The sequence below is a fragment of the Chlorocebus sabaeus genome, chromosome 24 (genome assembly GCF_047675955.1).
Source record: "Chlorocebus sabaeus isolate Y175 chromosome 24, mChlSab1.0.hap1, whole genome shotgun sequence".
Lineage (NCBI taxonomy): Eukaryota > Metazoa > Chordata > Mammalia > Primates > Cercopithecidae > Chlorocebus > Chlorocebus sabaeus.
Window position 1 is genome coordinate 8,754,028 of NC_132927.1, and position 22,569 is coordinate 8,776,596.

At 38.9% G+C, this 22,569-nt stretch overlaps 1 protein-coding gene across 3 annotated transcripts in view; it reads left to right on the forward strand.

Annotated features, from left to right (window-relative positions):
• Positions 1–22,569, forward strand: part of AKAP6 (A-kinase anchoring protein 6) — a 636,231-nt gene that overhangs the window by 329,815 nt on the left and 283,847 nt on the right. For all 3 annotated transcript variants that reach the window (XM_073010910.1, XM_073010912.1, XM_073010911.1), the window contains one exon: positions 5,834–7,603. In XM_073010910.1, the coding sequence (XP_072867011.1) occupies positions 5,834–7,603 (1,770 nt within the window). The remainder of the gene's footprint in view (positions 1–5,833; positions 7,604–22,569) is intronic.

Here is a 22,569-nt window from a genome sequence, read left to right on the forward strand (position 1 = left end):
AATGAGCCAAATTGTATCAGGCCAAAGTATGTGCTATATTTTGAACTACGTGAGGGTTAGTTCCAGATTATATTCATCTGTGTATCTCCCACAGCACCTAGTTCATATTGCTGTAAAAAAGTCTGATTTGTTGAATTGAATTAAATAATGCAGATAATCCCTGCTTTAGATGTGGAAGAGGGAGATATAATTTCAGTTTGATGAACTGGGAATTAATCATTGAGATTAATTATTTGATTCATACTTTCAGCATGTAGAAAATGGGAGTTCTCTTAAGAACTATTAATATAGTATAAATAAAAATATTGAAAGATTTTTGTATATTTTTTCCCCTTGCCTATGAGAAACAAACCTTTGTTGTACTTCACAGTTGCTTGTCATTACTTGCTCTTCTCAGTCCACTGCTGTTCTCTGGGGTGCATTCGGAATCATAGAATCCCAACATGGTAAGGCTGAAAGGAATCTGAAAAAGTCTAGTCCAAGTAGACTAACATGTAAATTGATGGTCCTCTTACTAGAATGCCACAGCCCCCACAGGTGTGAGGACTTAGGATCTCCACATCTCTAAGTTGTGAATGTTAAATTTCATGTTCAGTTGGTGGTGAAACATAGTTTTAAAAAAAGAAAGATCTAAGAAGGCATTTGGAACAAGGCTTCAGTTAACTTAATTATGGATAAGGAACAAAGCAAAATGTCTTGCTTCAAATTAGAAAAAAAAAAGGAGAGGTGTTTTTTGCTATATATATATATTTTTTTCTTCTTTTTTTTTTTTTGAGACCAAGTCTCGCTCTGTTGCCCAGGTTGGAGTGCAGTGGCATGATTTTTGGCTCACCGCAACTTCTGCCTCCTAGGTTCAAGCGATTCTCATGCCTCAGCCTCCCCAGTAGCTGGGATTACAGGCACATGCCACCATGCCCCACTAGTTTTTGTATTTTTAGTAGAGACAAGGTTTTGCCATGTTGCCCAGGTTAGTCTTGAACTCCTAGGCTCAACCGAACCACCTGCCTCATCTTCTCAAAGTGCTAGAATTACAGGTGTAAGCCACTGTGCCCGGCCTACTTCATAACATGTTAAATGGAGGTGTATTTAAGTGGAGTGCATGGCTAGGCAGCTCTTACCCAGCTACCTGTACTATACAATTACATGTGATGTTTCTGAAATAAGGGCAGTAAAACCAACAGGCAACACCCCTAACTCCATATCTTCCTGAGACTTTATTATGTACATACGTTAGAAAACTATGTGGGAAGATGATGTGGAAGGCAGCAATGGAACTAAAAACATTAGTATTACTAAGCAATATTTTCAGAGATAAAAGTCATTCATCTACTCTGAGAAACTTCAGAGAACTTTCTTTTCTTACAATTGCCTCTGCACGGTGAAATACTATATACTGTTTTTGGTTTTTTGTTTTTTTTTTTTTTTCAGGGAGGGATATTTTTTCACATTAAAAAATACAGTTTGAATAAAAAATAGTTACCCCCTGAGGGATAAAAGACTACCAATAGGGTGCAGTTTATATTGCTTGGGTGATGTACCAAAATCTCACAGATCACCACTAAAGAACTTATTCATGTAACCAATCACCACCTGTTCCCCAATAACCTATGGAAATAAAAAAATTAAATAAAATAAAAAATAGTTATTACCCCCCGAGTGACAATCCCTCAACTGTCTCACCAGTTAAGATGGCATTTATTCACTAGTTGAGATGGTTGGCCGGACTGATATGGTGGGACAGGATGGGAGAGAGCTTCCTCTGAAGCATTAAGTGTTTTTGAGTATGGTGTTTTCTTTTCTAAACCAGGACCTGGCTAGAGATTCCTGAAGATTTAAGAAAAGGCAGCCATACTTTAGTCTCTGAGATGTATCCATTAAACAATATATTCATGTAATATATATATTGTAATTATATATATAATGTAATATATATGTCTCATATATATATTTTTTCAATATATTCATGTAGCATCACTGATTGAGCATCTGTTATTCTTAAGCAAGACAGTATCCCTGGTCTTAAGGTGCTATGACCACCAGAATGGGGACTAAATGTATTTGCAAGACTGTCATATTCCCTGCTTGTCCAAAGGCAGGTGGCTGACACTTGAGTTTGGAGTCTAATTTTTACCTGGACCCTCAAATTTCTTTCTTTTTTTTTTTTTTAATCTACCATATAAATGCTTTTCTTCAATCTCATATAAGCACTGCAGTGCAATAACCATGATAAATGTAATAGAAAATCATGTTGCAAATTTCAACTATTAATTTAAATAGGTTTTATGGGATAGTTTTGGAATTTAACCATCGTTTTATAATACTATTTCTATAAAAGAATAAGTTCTGAGTAATGAACAATCAAAAGATTAAAGAAAATACAATCTGCTTTTGAATTGGGAATCTCACTATTACACTTTTAAAAATTGCATAAAGTATAACTTTTGTTTGGCTGACTGATTCCTAGTTCAGTTACGAAGCACAAAAGTTATACAATTCCATTTAGGTAATTTTTGTTGAGATTGGCAGTTAATATTGATTTCTCATTTTGTGCAGTATAATTTAGTATTAGCAATAACTTTCATCTTGAAATTTTCCTCCTCAATATACTTCATTTTTAAAATAATAACATCATAAGAGTGAACATTCATTGAGCACTCATCCATGTACTAGACTTCTATCTTACATATCTTACCTCCTTTAAGCCTCTCAACACCCCTATGGCGTGGCTTATCATTTCCTTTTTATAGATGAAGGAAATAAAGCTTAGCAACATCAAGCTACTGGCTCATGGTCATATAACTAATTAGTGCTAGAGCCAGAATTTGAAACTTGGGCTTTTAATTATTGGGGTTAACTAAAACTACATAATCAGAGAAAGAAATTATAGGAAGGCATAGAGAGACATTCTAAAATGTCATCATTCATTCATTCATTCATTCAACAAATGTGCATACTCTATGCAGATCACTATGCTAGGTGCTACGGGTACCCTGTTAAGACAACCATTTTCTGTGTGATTTATACTCTCGTGGTACTTACAAACTAGTGGAAAAAGCAAATTGATCAGATAATCACAATAGTATTTATTTATAAATTGAGATAAATGCTTAAAGAGAAAGCAGGGCTTACAATAAAAGATTCTGACTTACATGTGAATCTGGAATCTTGAAAAAGTGAAACTTAAGCTGAAATCTGAGTGATAAGGAAGAGTCAACTAGTTAAGGGGTATAGGCTGGAAGCTTTCCAGGCAGAGCAAACAGCATGTGCCAAGGCCCTGAGGTAGGACAGAACATGGTATTTTCAGAAAGTGAAAGGAGGACACAGTGGCTGAGTGTGGCCAGTGAGGGGAGAACAGCATAAGAAAGGCCTCTTTGGGTCTGGCCTGGAAAGGGTTTTGGTTGTGTTTTAAAAATAGTTATCTATGATATCGTTTATTTCTGTTTTCAGTGTTATACTTGGGAGATCTTCAAATATTAAAGCAATATATCTTTGCATTTAAGTGTGACATTTTTTGCTTTTACTATTTTTAATTGACATAACAACTGTACATATTTATAGGGTACAGTGTAATATTTTGATACATGTACACAATGCAGTGATCAAATCAGGGAAATTAACATACCCATCACTTCAAACATTTATCGTGTCTTCATGTTGGGAACATTCAAAATCCACTCTTCTAGCTATTTGAAAATGTAGAATAAATTGCTTTTAATTACAGTCATCTGACCCTGCTACAGAAACCAGAACTTACTCCTCCTATCTAGCCGTAATTGTGTATCCATTAACTAGCCTCTCGCTATCCCCACCCCCTACCTTTCCCAACCTCTAGTAACTGCTATTCTGCTTTCTGCTTCTCTGAGTTCAACTTTTTTAGCTTCCACATGAGTGAGAACATGTGGTATTCGTCTTTCTGTGCCTTGCTTATTTCACTTAACATAATGTCCTTGAAGCTCATATATGTTGTCACAAATGACAGGATTTCTTTCTTTTTGAGGCAAAATAGTATTCCATTGTGGATATATGCTGCATTTTCTTTATCCGTTCACCTGTTGGTGGACACCGAGGTTGAGTCCATATCTTGGCTATCATGAATAATGCTGTAATAAACATGGGAGTTCAGGTATCTCTTTGACATGCTGATTTCCTTTTCTTTGGATATGTACTCAGTAGTGGGATTGGTAGTTCAATTTTTAGGTTTTTTGAGGAAAGGTTTGGATTTTGAACTTAACAGCAACAGGATGCTTCTAAAGGACTTTAAACAAAGAACTAACAGATTTGCAATGTGTAAAGTTTACTCTGGTGGCAGTGTGGAAAACAAACTGGAGGTGGGGACATGTCAGTTTAAAGTAATATCTAATGGCCAGAATACAGACTTTGGGGACAGCTTTCATCCAGGGCCGGTGTCATCTTTTGGTCCAAGCTACTCTTATGTAAGACAGGGACAATAGTACAGTCCCCAGAAGAAAAATTTAAGGGTTAAATGAAAAAGTAATTGTAGTAATCAACCATTATCATTTATAGATGAGAATTCTGAGGCTTAGAAAAGTTAAATAAGGCTTTTCATCTGTTTATCTAGATGTTATGGAATGAGAGTGAGCAGAGTAGGAGATAAAGGCAGGGTGAAGGTCTGAAGGGAGAGAACATTCCAAAAACAAAACAAACAAATGAGCAGTAAAACCAGATGTAAGATCTTGGAGAAGCCGGATCTTGGGAAAACCTGGCTGAAAGGATCACAGGGTCCAACTGCCACATGGGATCCAGCTTCAGTTGGCTCACTGCAGTTCTTCCTCTAGAAAAAATGGAGATCTGGGGATGCAACAACCCTTCACTTTTTAGTTTTCTTTTTTCATTTCCTGAGGGGGCTAGGTTAGATCAGGCTGTTATTTAGCCAGTAGGCATAATAGGTTAGTTCCTGGGGCTCTTCTACCCCAAACAAAGCATCAGTGAAAATCTTCCCATTTGTTGTATGAAATCAGAAACTGCAATAGTAATGAGACAAAAGTCTTAATTACAGAATTAAAGATTTAACAAATTAAAAATAGTTAATTGTAATGCTGTTTTTTTTAGTGCGAGGGAGTTTTAAATCAAATCAGCCTATCCAGAATTATGAATAGTAAGAAATATGGGCACTTAATAGCTCACATACACCAGTGGGGGTAGGACTTGGGGAGAAAAACATGCAGAGGGAGGAGATGAGGCTATCTCTAATGATAAAGTTTGGACATTCATTAATTTTCTCCTTCAAAAGGGTGGGCCAAATAGAAACTGGTCTCAAACTGTTACGTATTTGCAAATTCAGTAGTTTACCTTCCTTCGATTCATCAACATACGTTTAACACACTGGTTTATTATAATCAATCATTCTACTTAAAAATATTCATTGAGCATCTACCATGAGTTAGCCACTGTGGTAGTTACTGGAATGATAGCAAAAAGCAAAACACATTCGTGGAGATTTTAGTTTTACATTATTTTGATCCCAGAAATTGTATTACTTAAGGCTTTGTTTATGAAATTCTTATTAAATGAATAATACATTATTTTTAAGTTGAAAATTAAGGCAAGAATGGATACTTTTGGCTTGATCTTGACATTTCTATTAAGGCTGTATGCTCCAGATTAGTGAAAAATCTTCAGGTGTTTAAGAAGAAGATACTATATAAAGCAATGTGGTATTTGATTAATATCCCTTTGTGTATGTCAAATCAGAAGCAATAGAGACCAATACATTTGACCTTTATAGTGCCCTGTACTGAAATTTCATTTAAATAGCAGCTGATGTTATAACTCATGTTGCATTTACTGAAACCACTGCTGTTGTCTGTTTCAGGGCCGACTTGATTCTCTTACAGAAGTGGATGACTCAGGACAATTAACTATCAAATGTTCTCAAAATTACTTGTCCCTGGATTGTGGCATTACTGCATTCGAACTGTCTGACTACAGTCCAAGTGAGGATTTGCTCAGTGGGCTAGGTGACATGACCTCTAGCCAAGTCAAAACCAAACCCTTTGACTCTTGGAGCTACAGTGAGATGGAAAAGGAGTTTCCTGAGCTTATCCGAAGTGTTGGGTTACTTACGGTAGCTGCTGACTCTATCTCTACCAATGGCAGTGAAGCACTTACTGAGGAGGTATCTCAAGTATCTCTCTCAGTAGACGACAAAGGTGGATGTGAGGAAGACAATGCTTCTGCAGTCGAAGAGCAACCAGGCTTAACACCGGGAGTGTCGTCGTCTTCAGGAGAAGCTCTGACAAATGCTGTTCAACCGTCCTCTGAGACTGTGAAGCAAGAATCCAGTTCCTCCTCCCATCTTGGTGCAAAGAATCAGCAGCCTGTTCCTTGTGAAAATGCAACCCCCAAGCGAACCATCAGAGATTGCTTTAATTATAATGAGGACTCTCCCACGCAGCCCACAGTGCCAAAAAGAGGACTTTTTCTTAAAGAGGAAACTTTTAAGAATGATCTGAAAGGCAATGATGGAAAGAAGCAAATGGTTGATCTAAAGCCTGAGATGAGCAGAAGCACCCCTTCGCTAGTAGATCCTCCTGACAGATCCAAACTTTGCCTGGTGTTGCAGTCTTCCTACCCTAACAGCCCTTCTGCTGCCAGCCAGTCTTATGAGTGTTTGCACAAGGTGGGGGATGGGAATCTTGAAAACACAGTCAAATTTCACATTAAAGAAATTTCTTCCAGCCTGGGAAGGCTTAACGACTGCTATAAAGAGAAATCTCGACTTAAAAAGCCACACAAGACCTCAGAAGAGGTGCCTCCATGCCGAACACCTAAACGGGGGACTGGTTCAGGCAAACAAGCTAAAAATACAGGGAGCTCAGCAGTGCCAAATGGAGAGCTTTCTTGTACTTCCAAGGCCATAGAGGGGCCACAAACAAATTCTGCTTCCACATCCTCCCTTGAGCCTTGTAATCAGAGAAATTGGAATGCCAAATTGCTATCGCAGTCAGAAACATCCAGTTCACCACCTTTTACTCAGAGCAGTGAATCCTCTGTTGGCTCAGACAACATCATGTCTCCGGTGCCACTTCTTTCAAAACACAAAAGCAAAAAAGGTCATGCCTCCTCTCCAAGTCACGTCACCAGGAATGGTCAGGTTGTGGAGGCCTGGTATGGCTCTGATGAATACCTAGCACTGCCCTCTCACCTTAAGCAGACAGAAGTATTGGCTTTGAAGTTGGAAAACCTAACAAAGCTTCTGCCTCAGAAACCCAGAGGAGAAACCATCCAGAATATTGATGACTGGGAACTGTCTGAAATGAATTCAGATTCTGAGATCTATCCAACCTATCATGTCAAAAAGAAGCATACAAGGCTAGGCAGGGTGTCTCCAAGCTCATCTAGTGACATAGCCTCTTCACTAGGGGAGAGCATTGAATCTGGGCCCCTGAGTGACATTCTTTCTGATGAGGAGTCCAGTGTGCCTCTCTCTGGCATGAAAAAGTATGCTGATGAGAAGTCAGAAAGAACTTCGTCCTCTGAGAAAAATGAGAGCCATTCTGCCACTAAATCAGCTTTAATTCAGAAACTGATGCAAGATATTCGGCACCAAGACAACTATGAAGCCATATGGGAAAAAATAGAGGTAAAGTGATTTTCTTAATATGAATGATTTCTTACTTGGGTTTTGGAAGTAATGCTGGGAGAAGGTCACACGCTCTACACTCTATTATAAAATGTATGGCTATTTTTGATAAATCTGATTCCCCAAAGAAAGAAAAGAAAAAGCACAATGATCACTGCATGTGACAAAGAGTATGAATCACTAGGAACTGCCCTTGTCAATGCATTAGCTTGATGTGCTCCTGCGTGGTATAGAATTCTCTGTTGATATTGTTCAGGTCTATCATGACTACTGATGAATGCTGGAATCCCTTGGATCTAATACAAAATTAAATAGAACAATAACTGTGCACACACAAGTAGCTCAGGAATATATGCATAGACTATTCCAGTTACCCCAGAGTGATTTTATTCATTTCTTCTAACTCCAGAATACGTTCCACATCTCCAATGTTAACTTCTTGTAAAAATAGACCAGATATTTCTAATTTATTAGGGATCATTTTTTTCTTTACTCTTCCTCCTCTTTGAGAACCCTGGCTAATAACCATATTACCTATACCATGTACCACCCATGGACTCTGGGATGTGAAGTTGACATTTTGGCTAAATCTGTACTTTTGAACAAATTACTAGATATGACAAAATGTTTGAGGACAGACTTATCAAAATTCTCAGGACTGACAGCTTGGGCAACGTAGGGAGACCCCATTTCTATATTAGCCAGGAGTGGTAGCACACACCTGTAGTCCTAGCTACTCAGGAGGCTGAGGCAGGAGGATTTCTTGAGGCGAGGAGGTTGAGACTGCAGTGAGTTGTGGTCATGCCACTGCAATCCAACCTGGGCAACAGAGTGAGACCCTATCTCAAAAAAAAAAAAAAAAAAAAAAAAAATCTCAGGACTGAGCACCATAGTGTAAGTAATAATTTGACCTTTTAAGAGGCATCTGGGCAAAGAGATTCACTGTGATTACTGTGGTAATGGCCCTTTCCTCAGGAGGCCATTGGAAGTAGATCCAGTTGACTTGATAATTATTAATGGTTTCTTGTTTGATGACATATAAATGGCCACCCTGGATACATATAATTTGTATATGACTTTATGGTATGCAAAGCTCTCCCACATGCCTTTTTTTTTTTTTTTTTTTTTTTTTTTCCTCTGAGCAGTTTCGCTCTTGTTGCCCAGGCTGGAGTGGAATGGTACCATCTCAGCTCACTGCAACCTCCACCTCCCAGGTTCAAGAGATTATCCTGCCTCAGCCTCTCATGTAGCTGGGATTATAGGTGTCCACCACCACGCCCAGCTAATTTTTGTATTTTTAGTAGAGACGGGGTTTTGCCATGTTGACCAGCCTAGTCTCGAACTCCTGACCTCAGATGATCCGCCCGCCTTGGCATCCCAAAGTGCTGGGATTACAGGCATGAACCACTGTGCGTGGCCCATACATTTTTTTTTTTAAACTTGATCTTCACAGCTGTCCTGTGAAGGAGGCAGGCCATGCCAGATTATTCTCCCTTACAGAGATAGAAACAGGCTCCATGAGCTTAAGTGATTTTTCCCAAGCTAAAATAAATAGATAGATAGATAGATAGATAGATAGTAGATAGATAGATAGATAGAGACAGACAGACAGATACAGATAGACAGAGACTGACAGACAGACAGGCAGAGACAGAGACAAACCAGACAGATCTTTTGTGTGGGAAGCTGAGACGCAAACCCATGTCTTCAGATTCTTAGTCCAGTTTTCTTCTATAGTATCATGTTGCCTCCCTGAAAGGGGTTGTAGTTTCTCCTTCACCAGGAAACTATAAGGTAGGGGAGAAGAAAGTTCAGGACCCATTCAGATTGGATAGAGAATATTGATGTAACTGCCATGGGCACTCCTCCTAGGTTTTTTTTTTTTTTTTTTTTTTTTTTTTTTTTTAACATCCATTCATTGTTGAACACTACTCTGAGACCAGCGTTGTGCTAGACACTGGGTAAAGGTATAGTGCATATGGATAGAATAACCTGGAGGAAGAAAATGCAGGTTTATAAACAAAGAGGAAAAAGTTAACAAATATATAGCAGTAATAACATATTAATCATCATTAACATATATCAAGTATTCGTGTATCTAATCCTCACAACAACCCTAATATTAACCTTATTTTATGACTGAGGAGACAGGCTGAGAGAGACCATGCAGTCTGCTCCAGAGCCCATACTATTAACTACATGCCTTCATTCCTCTCCGTGAAGAAGTTATCAGTAAGTACTGAATATAAAAACTGTGGTATTGTAGAGAAGTAATAATATCAGTGGAGCTAGAATTTGCCTGGGCAGTTCTTATGAAGTACTAAACCTTAAGTGGAGCTTTGAAGGATGTGCAGGATTCAGACAGATAAAGGAGAAGGAAGGTGGCGTTTCAGGTAGGAGGAGCATAAACTAAAACACAGAGGTAGAAATGGGAATGAGCATAGATGGGGTACAAAGAGAGCTGTCCTGGTTGGAAAGTTTGTCATCAGAGATCAGTGAAAGTTTCCATACCTAGAGTAGGTATGGAAAGTCCCTGAAGGCCACACCAAGGCAATTAGAATTTGTTCACCAGGCATCCACAGCAACTTCTCTGAAAGGGACTGACAGTAATAACTAATACTTCTTAAGCTCTTATTTTGTGTTTGGCTCTGTACTAAGTATTTTACATGCCTTACTCTACTTAAATCCTAGAAGGGAGGATTTTTCAGATGAAGAAACTAAGGCAGAATGTGATTCGGAAACTTGCTCAAGTCCTCACAGCTAGTAAGTACAAAGCCAGGATTTGAACCCATAGCCAGCATTCTTAATGGTCTCTAATAGTCTTTCCAGAAAGGTTAATTGGCAATAACAGAAAGATGGTCCTGGCAGCCATGGCGGTGACCAGGGCAGAGATGTTGGCCTGTGGCAGCCAACCGGAGGAACTGCTGTGATGTGGGTCAGGCAAGAGGAAGGGAGGGGAGTGTTGAGAAAGTGAATGAGTCCAGAAAACTGGTTCTAGACCTTGCTAGAAAGAATACAGGAGCCATTTAGTGATCAAAGCCTGGTGTGGCCCACAGCTTGGCATGTTCCATTCTGAGCCTTGTTTCATCTTTTGTAAAGAGAGATGTTTTAACCAGATGATGACTATGATACCAACTTCCAGTCTGATCCACAGTTCTACAAAAATGCAGCCAGGTTTTCAGCATCTGGAGACTGGTGTGTCTTTAATAGAAGGAAACATCTGGATGAGTAGCTGGTTTGAAGTAGAGGTGGTGCAGGTAACTTTTTAAAAACTGTGCATAGACAGTATATGATGAAACTTTTAAGAAGAAATGGTTTATAGGCAGTTGAAAATCCCATACTGGAGTTGAGATATGAGGGAAGGGCTAAAAGATCAAGTTCCTTCCTCAGGCCAGCCTCCCTTACTACATCAGATGAGGGCAGCTGCCAACTTCCAGGTCAACTGACCTTGGCTGTCACTCTCTAGCTTTGCTCTCCTCCTTATAGTGACCCAGAGAACCTATTCTGCTTGCAAATATAATGACAGGATATTACTTAACATCTTCTTTATACAAGGCATCTACTAGGCATTTTACCTATAATAACTCTCCCATAAAGTTCTTATAACAACCCTCTAAGGTTTTTAATCCTAAATTACCACTTCTCTCCTGCTCCATTCTGGTCCTATCGCCCATCACCTCCTTCCTGGATTACTGCAGTAGCCTCCTAACTGGTCTCTCTGCTTCTATTCTCCCACTACAGTCTATTTCCAAGAGAGTAGCCTGAGTGATCCTTTTAAAAGATAAATCAGATTATGTCATCCCTCTGCTCAAAACTTCACAATAGAGGGTTGCCATTGTATTCAGAGGTCCTACATGGACTGTGACCCTGATTTCCTCTCTGACATCCTTTCCAACTACTTTCCCCCATGCTCACTACACTCCCTTTCCTAGAACATACTTGGCATGCTTCTTGCCTTTAGGACCACTGTCAGCTGCTTTTGTCTACATCCTCTCCAACAGATGCCCTCATTTATAATTCCTTCACCTGTTCCATGTCTCTGCTAAAATATTACCTTCTCAGAGAAGACTACCCTGACCATCTTAGAAAAGATGTAACCCAGCTGGGCACCATGGCTCATGCCTATAATCCCAGCACTTTGGGAGGCTGAGTTGGGCAGATCACTTGAGGTCAGGAGTTTGAGACTAGCCTGGCCAACATGGTGAAACTCCATGTCTACTAAAAATTCAAAAATTAGCCAGGTGTGATGGTGTGCACCTGTAATCCCAGCTATTCAGGAGGCTGAGGCAGGATAATCACTTGAACCCAGGAGGTGGAGGTTGCAGTGAGCTGACAGTGTGCCACGGCATGCCTGTCTGGGTGACAGAGCAAGACTCAGTCTCAGAAAAAGAACAAAACAAAACAAACAAACAAACAAACAAACAGGCATAACCTGACCTTTTCTTTCTTTCACAGATCTCACCACATCTGTATTTTTTTTTTTTTTTTTTTTTTTTTGAGATGGAGTCACGCTCTGTCACCAGGGCTAGAGTGCAGTGGCGCAATCTCAGCTCACTGCAAGCTCTGCCTCCCGGGTTCACGCCATTCTGCTGCTTCAGCCTCCTGAGGCAGCTGGGGCTACAGGTGCCCGCCACCACGCCCAGCTAATTTTTTGTACTTTTTTTTTTTTTTAGTAGAGACGGGGTTTCACTGTGTGAGCTAGGATGGTCTCGATCTCCTGACCTTGTGATCCGCCTGCTTCAGCCTCCCAAAGGGCTGGGATTACAGGTGTGAGCCACCACGCCCAGCCTACATTCTGTAATTTTATATAATTTTCTAATGTAGTATATTTATTATTTTTGATCTGTCTCCCTCTGTTAGAATGGGAACTCTGTGAGGGCAGGAATATTTATCTGTTTAGTTTGTTAATGAATCTCATGTACCTAGAACAATGCCTGGTGTACAGTAAGTGCTCGGTAAAAACTATTGAATGAATGAATCCCCATTTTAGAGCAGAGGAAACTGAATTTAGAAAGTTGAACGAACAATTTTTCCTATGCAGCACAGCTAATAAGTCACATAGAGCCAGGCTTCAGGCCACCATCTGCTTTACCCCTCGCACAACATAAAGACTTGAGAATAGATGAATTCCTTCAAAGAAGGAGGCTAGATGGAGAAAAGCAGAGGGACTGATGACTGAGATTCAAGTTGTAGCCCAGTTATGAGACAGGATCAAGGAAGAGATCCAGTTATGGGGATCAGAAGGGACAGGAAGAATTACTGGGTATTAAATACATGGAGAGAGAGAAAGAGATACTAAATAAAATGGACATGAGCTTTGTTATTTGCAAAAGATAGATCAAGAAGAATAAAGACTAAGGGAAAAAACCCAACAACCTTTAGATTTGTCTGAAATAATTAATGAAGACCTTAGGGAAAAAACAGACTTAATGAAGGAATGAAAGTCATAGGTGATTAAGAAGTAAAAAACAATCATTCCTAACATTTCCAGGAATTGGATCGAAAACACAATATGAGGCAAAGGGCAATAGTTGAAAGTAAAGTCAAAAGTTTCTTTTAAAAAAAGTTGAAGCTTATTTGAAGGCAGAAGTGGCAAGAGAGATTAAAGTAGCTGGGAAGAGTATGTAAATATGGACGCACTGAGAAAGAAGGGAGGGAATGTGGAACTCATTGGGAGAATTACAGCCTGATATCAAGAACGATAAAATACTGAAAAATATATCCTGCTTCTAATCCTACTTCTGTCAAATGGAAAGTAGAGTCCATTAACTCGTCATGCCAAAGTGCTCCACTCTGTCTTCTCTGAGTCACACAGAACAGAAGGCAGGAGGCACATAGAAGCCCAGTAGCCGCAAGAGAGTGTGGGGCTCTGATAGAATCTCTAGTAGGTTCCTGTCCGTCCCCACCCCTCACATTTGTATCTTTCTTATAATAGGCTAATTTTGTAAAACAAAAGATTCTTTTTTCTTTCTTTCTTTTCTTTTTCTTTTCTTTTTTTTTTTTTTTTTTTTTTTTTGAGATGCAGTCTTGCTTTGTCACCTAGGTTGGAATGCAGTGGCACGATCTCAGCTCACTGCAAACTCTGCCTCCTGGGTCTCCTAAGTTCAAGCCATTCTACTGCCTCAGCCTCCCCAGTAGCTGGGATATAGGCATCTGCTACCACGCCCAGCTAATTTTTGTATTTTTTTAGTAGACACAGGGTTTCACCATGTTGGCCAGACTGGTCTCGAACTCCTGACCTTGTGATCCATTCGCCTTGGCTTCCCAAAGTGCTAGGATTACAGGCGTGAGCCACTGAGCCTGGCCAAGATTTATTCTTTGGGAAAATTGATTTTTGGATAATATATTTGCATGGTTTTAAGTCATAGACATTTAAAAATAGTAAATCTCCCTCTCATCCTTATCACTCCATCTTGAATTCTCACTTCACCATATGTGATCACTATTGTTTTTAGTACTTATATATTTTTAAGAAGGCCTTTATATATATAAGCCAATGAAAACAAAATTTAAGGCAATATTTTTAAAACTGGGGAATCAGTTGTAACCATTCCCTCTCCACAAATAAAAACTCCTAGTAAACTCTGAGTTCCCAATGGATGGTCTGTTCCCAGTCTTTTTCTAAGGGTTGAGGGGATTTTGCTTACCTCTGGCTGATTTACCCAGAACCCATTGTGTGAATAAATTACTAGAGCATCTTATGTCTGAGTGCTCAACACCTATGGGAACTTCTCAAGGCCTACAATTCAAAGTGAGAAGCTAAGTCAAGTAATGGAAACAGACACATTTGTTCTGATACATTCAAGAAATAGAATAAAAGAGATAAAAGTGAAGAATATATCTGGAACAGATGAAATCAAACAGAATAGTGAAAAATTAACTTAGCATGATACCTGGACATATGTGGTATAAGTTAATAGGGACTGGCAAACTATGGCCTGTGAGCCAAATGTGGCCTAGTACCTGCTTTTAAAAATAATGTTTTATTGGAACTCAGCCATGGTGTTTGTCTGTGGCTGCTTTTGTGTTACAGTGGTAGAGTTGAATAATTGTGACAGAGACCATATGGCCTAAAAAGATTAAAGATTTACTCTCTTGCCTTTTACAGAACAAATTTGCTGATCCCTGCTCTTGAGTAAGGAAGAAGAGAGGGAGATAATTTCTGACCAGCATATACTGTGTGCCAGGATCTGAAGCAGATTCTTTCATTTAATTTATATAATAAGCATGTGGAAGAGCTGTTATTGGTCTTATTTTACAGATGAGGACTCCAGGCTTAAATGCAAATGACTTGATCAGGGTCATAATGCTGCGAAGTGTGAGAGCTGGTATTCCAGCTGGGGTGCCAAGCTAACTTAGTTTTCTCCATGAGATATAAATCAAATGCCAGGGAATTTAGACAGTAATCACATATGAAAATAAAATCTATTTATGAAGCCCACAAACCACTACTAGATTAGTAAATAAACAGTGTGACTTCTTCCTCATAACCTGAAGAGAAATGAACTGGTTGGTAAGTAGCCACTTGTATAAGGTGGGTAATTATTGATGCTGGGTTAATAGCTGTATAATTCCTAGGGGAGCTGGCAGAAAGCAGCACAGGGTATGCCATCTCAGTGAAGCATTTCAGGAGATCTGTCCTTTGGGATATAGGGCATGGTCCACCTCTCACATTTTGGGGTTTCTGCTGCCATTAAATTCTCAAAACTTGTCCTGGAAGATAGAACTTTGTCAAGTTGGACTCAGTGATATGGAATTGATGGATGCATGACATAACTGAGCCTGTTTGTTCACAAGAGATATACATGTCTTTAAATGCCAAATTAGGGCATCTTGATTATAGTTCAATGACTTAGCTGTTGTATATTGTCCTAGAGACATCTATAACCTAATTTAACAAACTTCTTTGGTGCCAGTTAAGGGTGTCCTTGCACATAAGTTATTTTGGACTCATGGCAGCAAATATTTAGCTGAGTTCTTCCTCTTTGTAACTAGACTGTAAAATTGCAATCAAGTGTGCTCCTAATTTTGTGGTAGCAGCACAAATGTGGCTACCATTGCTCTTGCTAGAGATGGAGCTGGGAAGTAGTGGTTAGTACCTGTGTAATATGAAGGTAGAGAAGTTTTTCCCTGCGATTAACATGGCACTCATTTTTACATTTCTTTTCCAAGAGGTAGAATGGGTCCAGAGGGACCCATCCTAGCGTCCATACTGATGATAGCAGCCATTAAAAAGTATCATGTCCTTCTGAGTTTTCTTTATTGTGGTAAAAATATATATAACAAAATGTGCTATCTTAACCATTTTTTAAGTGTACAGTTTAGTAGTGTTAAGAATATTTACATGGTTGTAAAACAGATCTCCAGAACTTTTTCATCTTGCAAACCTGAAACTCTATACCCATGAAATAACAACTCCCCTTTCCCTCTCCCTACTGTCCTCTGGTAACCACCATTCTACTTTCTATCTCCATAATTTTGACTATTCTAAGTACCTCATCTAAGTGGAATCATATAGTATTTGTCCTTTTGTTACTGGCTTGTTTCAGTTAGCATGTCCTCAAGGTTCATCCGTGTTGTAGCATGTGACAGGATTTCTTTCCTTTTTAGGGCTAATATTCCATTATATATCTATTCAACATTTTGTTTATCCATTCATCTGTCAGTGGACAATCTGGGTGGCTTCCACCCCTTGGCTATTGTGAATAATGCTGCTATGAACATGGGTGTACAATTACCTCTTCAAGATCCTACTTTCAGTTATTTTGGGTATATACCCAAAAACTGGATTGCTGGATCTTTTTTTTTTTAGGATCATATATATTTTTTGAGGAATCTGCATGCTGTTTTTCAAAGTAGTTGCACCATTTTACAGTCCCACCAACAGAGTACAGACTTCCAGTTTCCCCGCATCCTTGCCAATACTTGTTACTTTCTAGGTTTTTAAAAACAAGAATAGTAGCCATCCTAAGGGGTGTGAGGTGATATATCATTGTGATTTTGATTTCCACTTCTCTGAATAATGATGTTCAGCATCTTTCCATATGCTTGTTGGCTATTTGTATATCATCTTTGGAGAAATGTCAAGTCCATTACCCATATTTTAATAGCGTTGAGTTTTGTTGTTCAGTTGTAAGAGTTTGTTATATATTCTTTTTGTTTGTTTGTTTTCTTAATTGAGACAGGGTCTTGCTCTGTTGCCTAGCCTGGAGTGTGGTGGCATGATCACAACTCACTGCGGCCTTGACCTCCCAGGCTCAATTGGTCCACCTGCCTGAGCCTCCTGAGTGCTGGGACTACAGGCATGCGCCACCACACCTGGATAATTTTTGCATTTTTTGTAGAGACAGGGTTTTACTCTGTTTCCCAGGCTGGTCTCAAACTCCTGGGCTCAAGCAGTCCACCTGCCTCAACCTCCCAAAGTGCTGGGATTACAGACACGAGCCCCCACACCTAGCCCATTCTGACTATTAACACCTTATTATATGTATGATTTGCAAATTATTTTATCCCATTCTGTAGCCTTTTTACTCTATTGGTGGTGTCCTTTGATGCATCAAAATTTTAAGTTTGATGTAGTTTATCTATTTTTGCTTTTGTTGCCTGTGCTTTTGGTGCCATAACCGAGAAACCATGGCCAAGCCCAATATCATGAAGTTTTTCCTCAATGTTTTCTTCTAGGAGTTTTTTCATTTTGGGTCTTATGTTTAGGTCTTTGAGTTCTCTCTCTCTCTCTCTTTTTTTTTTTTAAATTTCAATGTAGTTACCACCCATATTTTAAGGGTCTCACTCCGGGCTTTCTTTTAGGATAGGACACAGCTACAAGGTTAAGGCCAAGTCATCTTCTGGAATTTGTCTTGAAAAAAAAAAATACTTTGAGAGTCTTTGTTGTTGTTGGTGGTGGTTTGTTTGTGTTTTTTGAGACAGGGTCTCACTCTGTCATCCAGGCTAGAGTGTGGTGGCGTGATGATAATTCACGTCAAGTCTCGACCTCCAGGAACTCCGTTGATCTTCCCATCTCAGCCTACCCAGTAGCTGGGACTACAGGTGTACAACATCATGCCAGGATAATTTTCATATTAATTTTTGTAATTTTTGTAGAGACAGCATTTTACCATGTTGCCCAGGCTGGTGTCGAACTCCTTGGCTCAAGCCATCCTCCATCTTGGCCTCCTAAAGTGCTAGGATTATGGACAAGAGCCACCACTTGGCCCGTTATAACCTACTCTTTTTTTTTTTTTAAAAAAAAGTACTGTCTAGCCATTATTTACTTGATTTGAGATACAAATAAGTCCCATTTGAAACACAGCTGTATCCTTTTTTATTCACCCACAGAGTAACTTGCAATCACAATTCTGCTATAAATTCAATTCTCACTTGCCTTTGATATTTCTTTTATACCCACCATGCACCAGTTTTCCTAGTGTTGATGGAGTAGTACTGTGCTCTACACTACTTGGATGTTGATAATGATCTCTTATGAGTATCTTTATTAGGAAGCATCTTGAGGTTATGGAATTCCACTTTTATTCACTGGCCTTCCATTTTGCATGTGCCTTTCCCTTATGCTAACTTTTTCATTCACAGTTGCTAGTCCTCCTCTTGTCTCTGTATTCTCTCTCTTCCTTATATCTTGTCTCCCATTGCTTTTCTTTACTTATCTTCTCGGTCTAGTTTTCACTCTCTGTCACCTATTTTTTTTAATTGAGAGTATCTTCTACTTTCTTCCTCTAGTATTGTCCTAGAGATTTTCAGATTCCAAATATGATGGCACTATGAGTTGTCTCTTCATTATCATTCAAACTTGAGCCCTTGATCTTTTCAGTGCATTTCTTAGTCTTTAAAATATGTATCCCGAAAGTCAAGGAATTGTTTAGATACAAGAATAAAGAGAATTAGGATTTAGTTAAATATCAAGGAAAAAGTCAGATTCTTAAAGAATTGGATAGGTTCAGTTTTGTAATTAAAATGAGAAGATCCAAGAATCCTAAAGGATCACAGATTGAACATGAGTTCAATTCTGCATTCCAGCTCACAAGAAGGGGAAATGGAGGGCAGCCACCTTTCTTCTTATGGATATGACTTGGAAGTTACACATGCCACTTTCACTCACATCCCACTGGCCCACTTTGTCACATAGCATTACCTGACCTCAAAGGCGTTTTGGAAATTAGCCTCTAAGCTGTGAATATTGGGAGGAAGATGTCTCTTAAACTAACTACTAGTTAGAAAGAAATTTGTTAGAGGAAGGGGAATGTGAAGTTAGAAAGAATAGGGCCAAAATATGAGGGACTTTGAATTCCAAGTGTTTGCATAGCATAGACACAAAATGAATACTAATGAATGCATGAATAAATGAGTGTTTAAGAGAATGAGTAAGTGAACATATCATTGAGTTTGAACTTTATTCTCTAGATCAGGGCTACAAACTAAAATTAAGAGGCCAGGAAGATAGTATAAATGAATCATACAGCCAGCTGTAAATGGGAGTGATGGGACTGAATCAACTGGAAGATACGTGACATGTCTAAAGGGCAGCCACTACTCAGCTCCGGCTGATCAGTTGCATGGGAATGTGGGCCATTTGTGACAAGATCTTGGAATTTTTAAAAAGAAGTAGGAAATCTGGGTTTTATGTGACATCTCCCCATTTTTAGATGTTGGGTTTGAACAATTTTTAAATAGGTCAAATAAAAACACATCTTTGGGATAATTTGGCCTTTAAGTCACTAATTCGCAATCTTTGCCAAGATGGGAAACTACTTAAAATGTTTGGCCCGGAGAGTTGGTAGTTTAAGAAGGTTAATCTGACTGTGATATGCTGGGCACACCTCTAGCAGTAGCTTTCAACTGTGACTGCAAATGACAATCACTGGGAAGGTTTAAAAAAATAAAAAAACCTCTGTATCCACCCCAGACCAACTAAATCAGAATCCCTGAGGTTGGGTATTTTTTAAGTTCTTCAGGCAATTGTAATGTACAGTTGTGGTTGGGAGGTAGTCCTCTAAGCCTAATCTTTTTTTTTTTTTAGACAGAGTCTTGCTCTGTTGCCAGGCTAGAGTGCAGTGGTGCAATCTCCTCTAAGCCTAATCTTGAGTTATTGAAATAGCCTAGACATGTGGTAAAAGAGTCTGAACTGTGGTTGTGGAAGCTGACTGAAGAAATAGATAGGTGGGAGATATTATAAAGGGCAGATTGATAAAATTTGGTGGCTGTTTTAAATAAGAGAGTAGAAGAGGAAAGAAGTCAAAAGAGTTGAAATTTAAAGCTGAAATTTGGGGGCTGGGAGATATAAGGAGTTTAACAAATGTCTCCAAGGGATGTATAAAATTAAGACACACAGTGGATGAATGGGGCCCAAATCCAGTTTGAGAATTCTAAGTCAACATAACATTTTAAAAGGTAAGGCTGCACAATTCTTTTTAAGGATAATAAAAATCTTTTGTGTATATTTTATTTGTTGCAATGCCAGGATGAAAACTATAAATTAACATTGCTAATGGATTTGTTGTGACAACATGTCAGGATCATTGTGCAAGGTTGGTCCAGAAGAACCGCAGGGATCCAAAGCAAATTCCTTGCTGGTTAACGTTAGGAGTGTTTCAGTCCTACCTCAGTTTGGTTTCTGTAGAGCCTTCAATGGGCCTTGAGTTGTTATCAGTGATGATTTAGCACCACCGTGAGGCTGTATCCAGTTACTGCATATGGCTGTTGGCCTCTGAAATATATAGGGAAGGTGATCACCCTTTTGTTTGTAGCTTTAAACATCAAGGTGAAAATAGTTCTTTGTAATCTTCTTGGTATGGAAAGGCTATGATGTAATACTGTCTTGTATTAAGATGATAACAGTGCCTAACTGCATTTGATGGCAAATATTACTATCATGATGAAACTCAAAAGATGGATAAACTCAACCTTGCATTTTTATCTTTTTTTTTTTTTTTTTTTTTTTTTAGCATTGCATTTTTAAATCCAACTAAAATGATTCTTGGAACATTAATGAATTTTTCTTTATCTTTAATCCTGAAGTCATAACTTGTGTTGCTGGTAGGATGTTTCAGAAAAATAATAATTTAAATACAAAACAAAACTTTGTTATTTTTTGTCCCCTTGCAAACTGTCGGGCGGGATGCTAAGGGGTTTATTCACTTAGTACATCACTTCATTTAATTCTCAGGAAAAAAATTCCTCCTTGATGCAGACACTGTTATATTCTCATATAAATGAGGAGAGACAGAAGTTAGTAATTTACTCAAGGATATAGAACTTAAATTTTGGGCTCAGTTCACAATCCTTCATTTTAATTATGAAAATTTGAATAAGTCACTTAAAGTTTACTGTATAAGTCTTCTAGTCTTTAAAATGAGATATTAATTATGTTTGTCATGCCTTTGCTCAGATTATTGTATGAAACTACAAAGAGCAAAGGGGTAATTGTAAATCTAAAGGCTACATGAATATTAGCTTTACTATTATTGTGACTTTTCCTATGAATCCAGGGAATTAGCACCATATATATTAGAAATTACTAGGGTAAGAACCTTAATTCTGCCCCTAAGTAGCATTGTGACCTTGGAAATGTAACCTCACAAGCCTCAGTTACAAAAAATAAATATTAATAAAGGAATAGATTGAATGACCTATAAATACTTCTCTGTTCTGAAATTTTATGAGAGACTAACTGTGAGGAATAACTAAGAGAAGCACTCATTTCTTTGTACAATATTCCTTGGCATATATCACTTCAACATGGCTGGCTTTGTGTTCCTTGGAACTTTGGGTGAACTCAAGTTCCCCTTAGAAGATCCTAATGGTAAGTGAATGTGAAGCTGTGACATTAATGAGCCTGGAGGAATGAACTATTCGTGCTGCCTTCCTAGCACTGTAATATGACAAGAGCCAGACATCCTTGAGGAATTTGGGGCCTGGCTAGAGTTTATAAGATGCCAAGAGACCAGGGCCAGTGGTGACAGTAAACAAGTGAGTTACCCAGTAAGAATTAGATATGGATTAGCCTGAATTTATGGCAAATAAGGTCAGCTAAGTAAAGCAGATTAAAAACATTTGCCTTGGCAGACTTGTCATTGTGATGCCTTAAAAGTACCCATCAGCACAGAGGCTTGTGCTCTGTTCAGACAATATGGGGGGAAATCATTTCAAGAGTGTGGGTTCTGTTTCAAGGTCACTCATGATGTCAGGCCATGTCTGAGCTTATGGAATTTTCTATCTAAGAATGATTGGCTTGAATTTTGCATGGTGATTAAGCAACTTTATCCAGGAAAGGTGCTGCCTGTAATATCTGCTTCATACGCTTCCATTCTCAGATTGATGAGGCTCAGTGCATTGCTTTTTAGGAAGCCCAGTGACTTTACTATTTACCTTCATGTTTTGTCTAGGAATAAAGGAAGTTGTATTTTCTTTTTTTAATGCTTTAAGAAAATCAAACTGGAAAGGTGTCATTTATAGGTGATACTCATATTTTTGGATTTGTCTGGAGACTAGTGCTACTTGCTTGAGAAAGATGTGTCTGTGTGTGTGGGGTGGGGGGAGTCATAATTAGCTGTCTAATACTCTCTCTTTCCTTCCTACCCGAACTCCAAAATAAAGCTGACAAGTTGAATTAACAGAAATGCTTTTGCATTTGATTTATTTTCTATAGCATAGAGAAGACTATTGGTACTCTTTTAAAGTAAAGTTTCAGGCTGGGCACAGTGGCTCATGCCTGTAATCTCAGCACTTTGGAAAGCTGAGGCAGGTGGATCACTTGAGGTCAGGAGTTCAAGACCAGCCTGGCCAAAATGGTGAAACCCTGTCTCTACTAAACATATAAAAATTAGCTGAATGTGGTGCCAGGTGCCTGTAGTCCAAGCTACTCAGGAGGCAGAGGCAGGAGAATTGCTTGAACCTGGGAGGTGGAGTTTGCAGTGAGCCGAGATTGCACCACTGCACTCCAACCTGGGTGATAG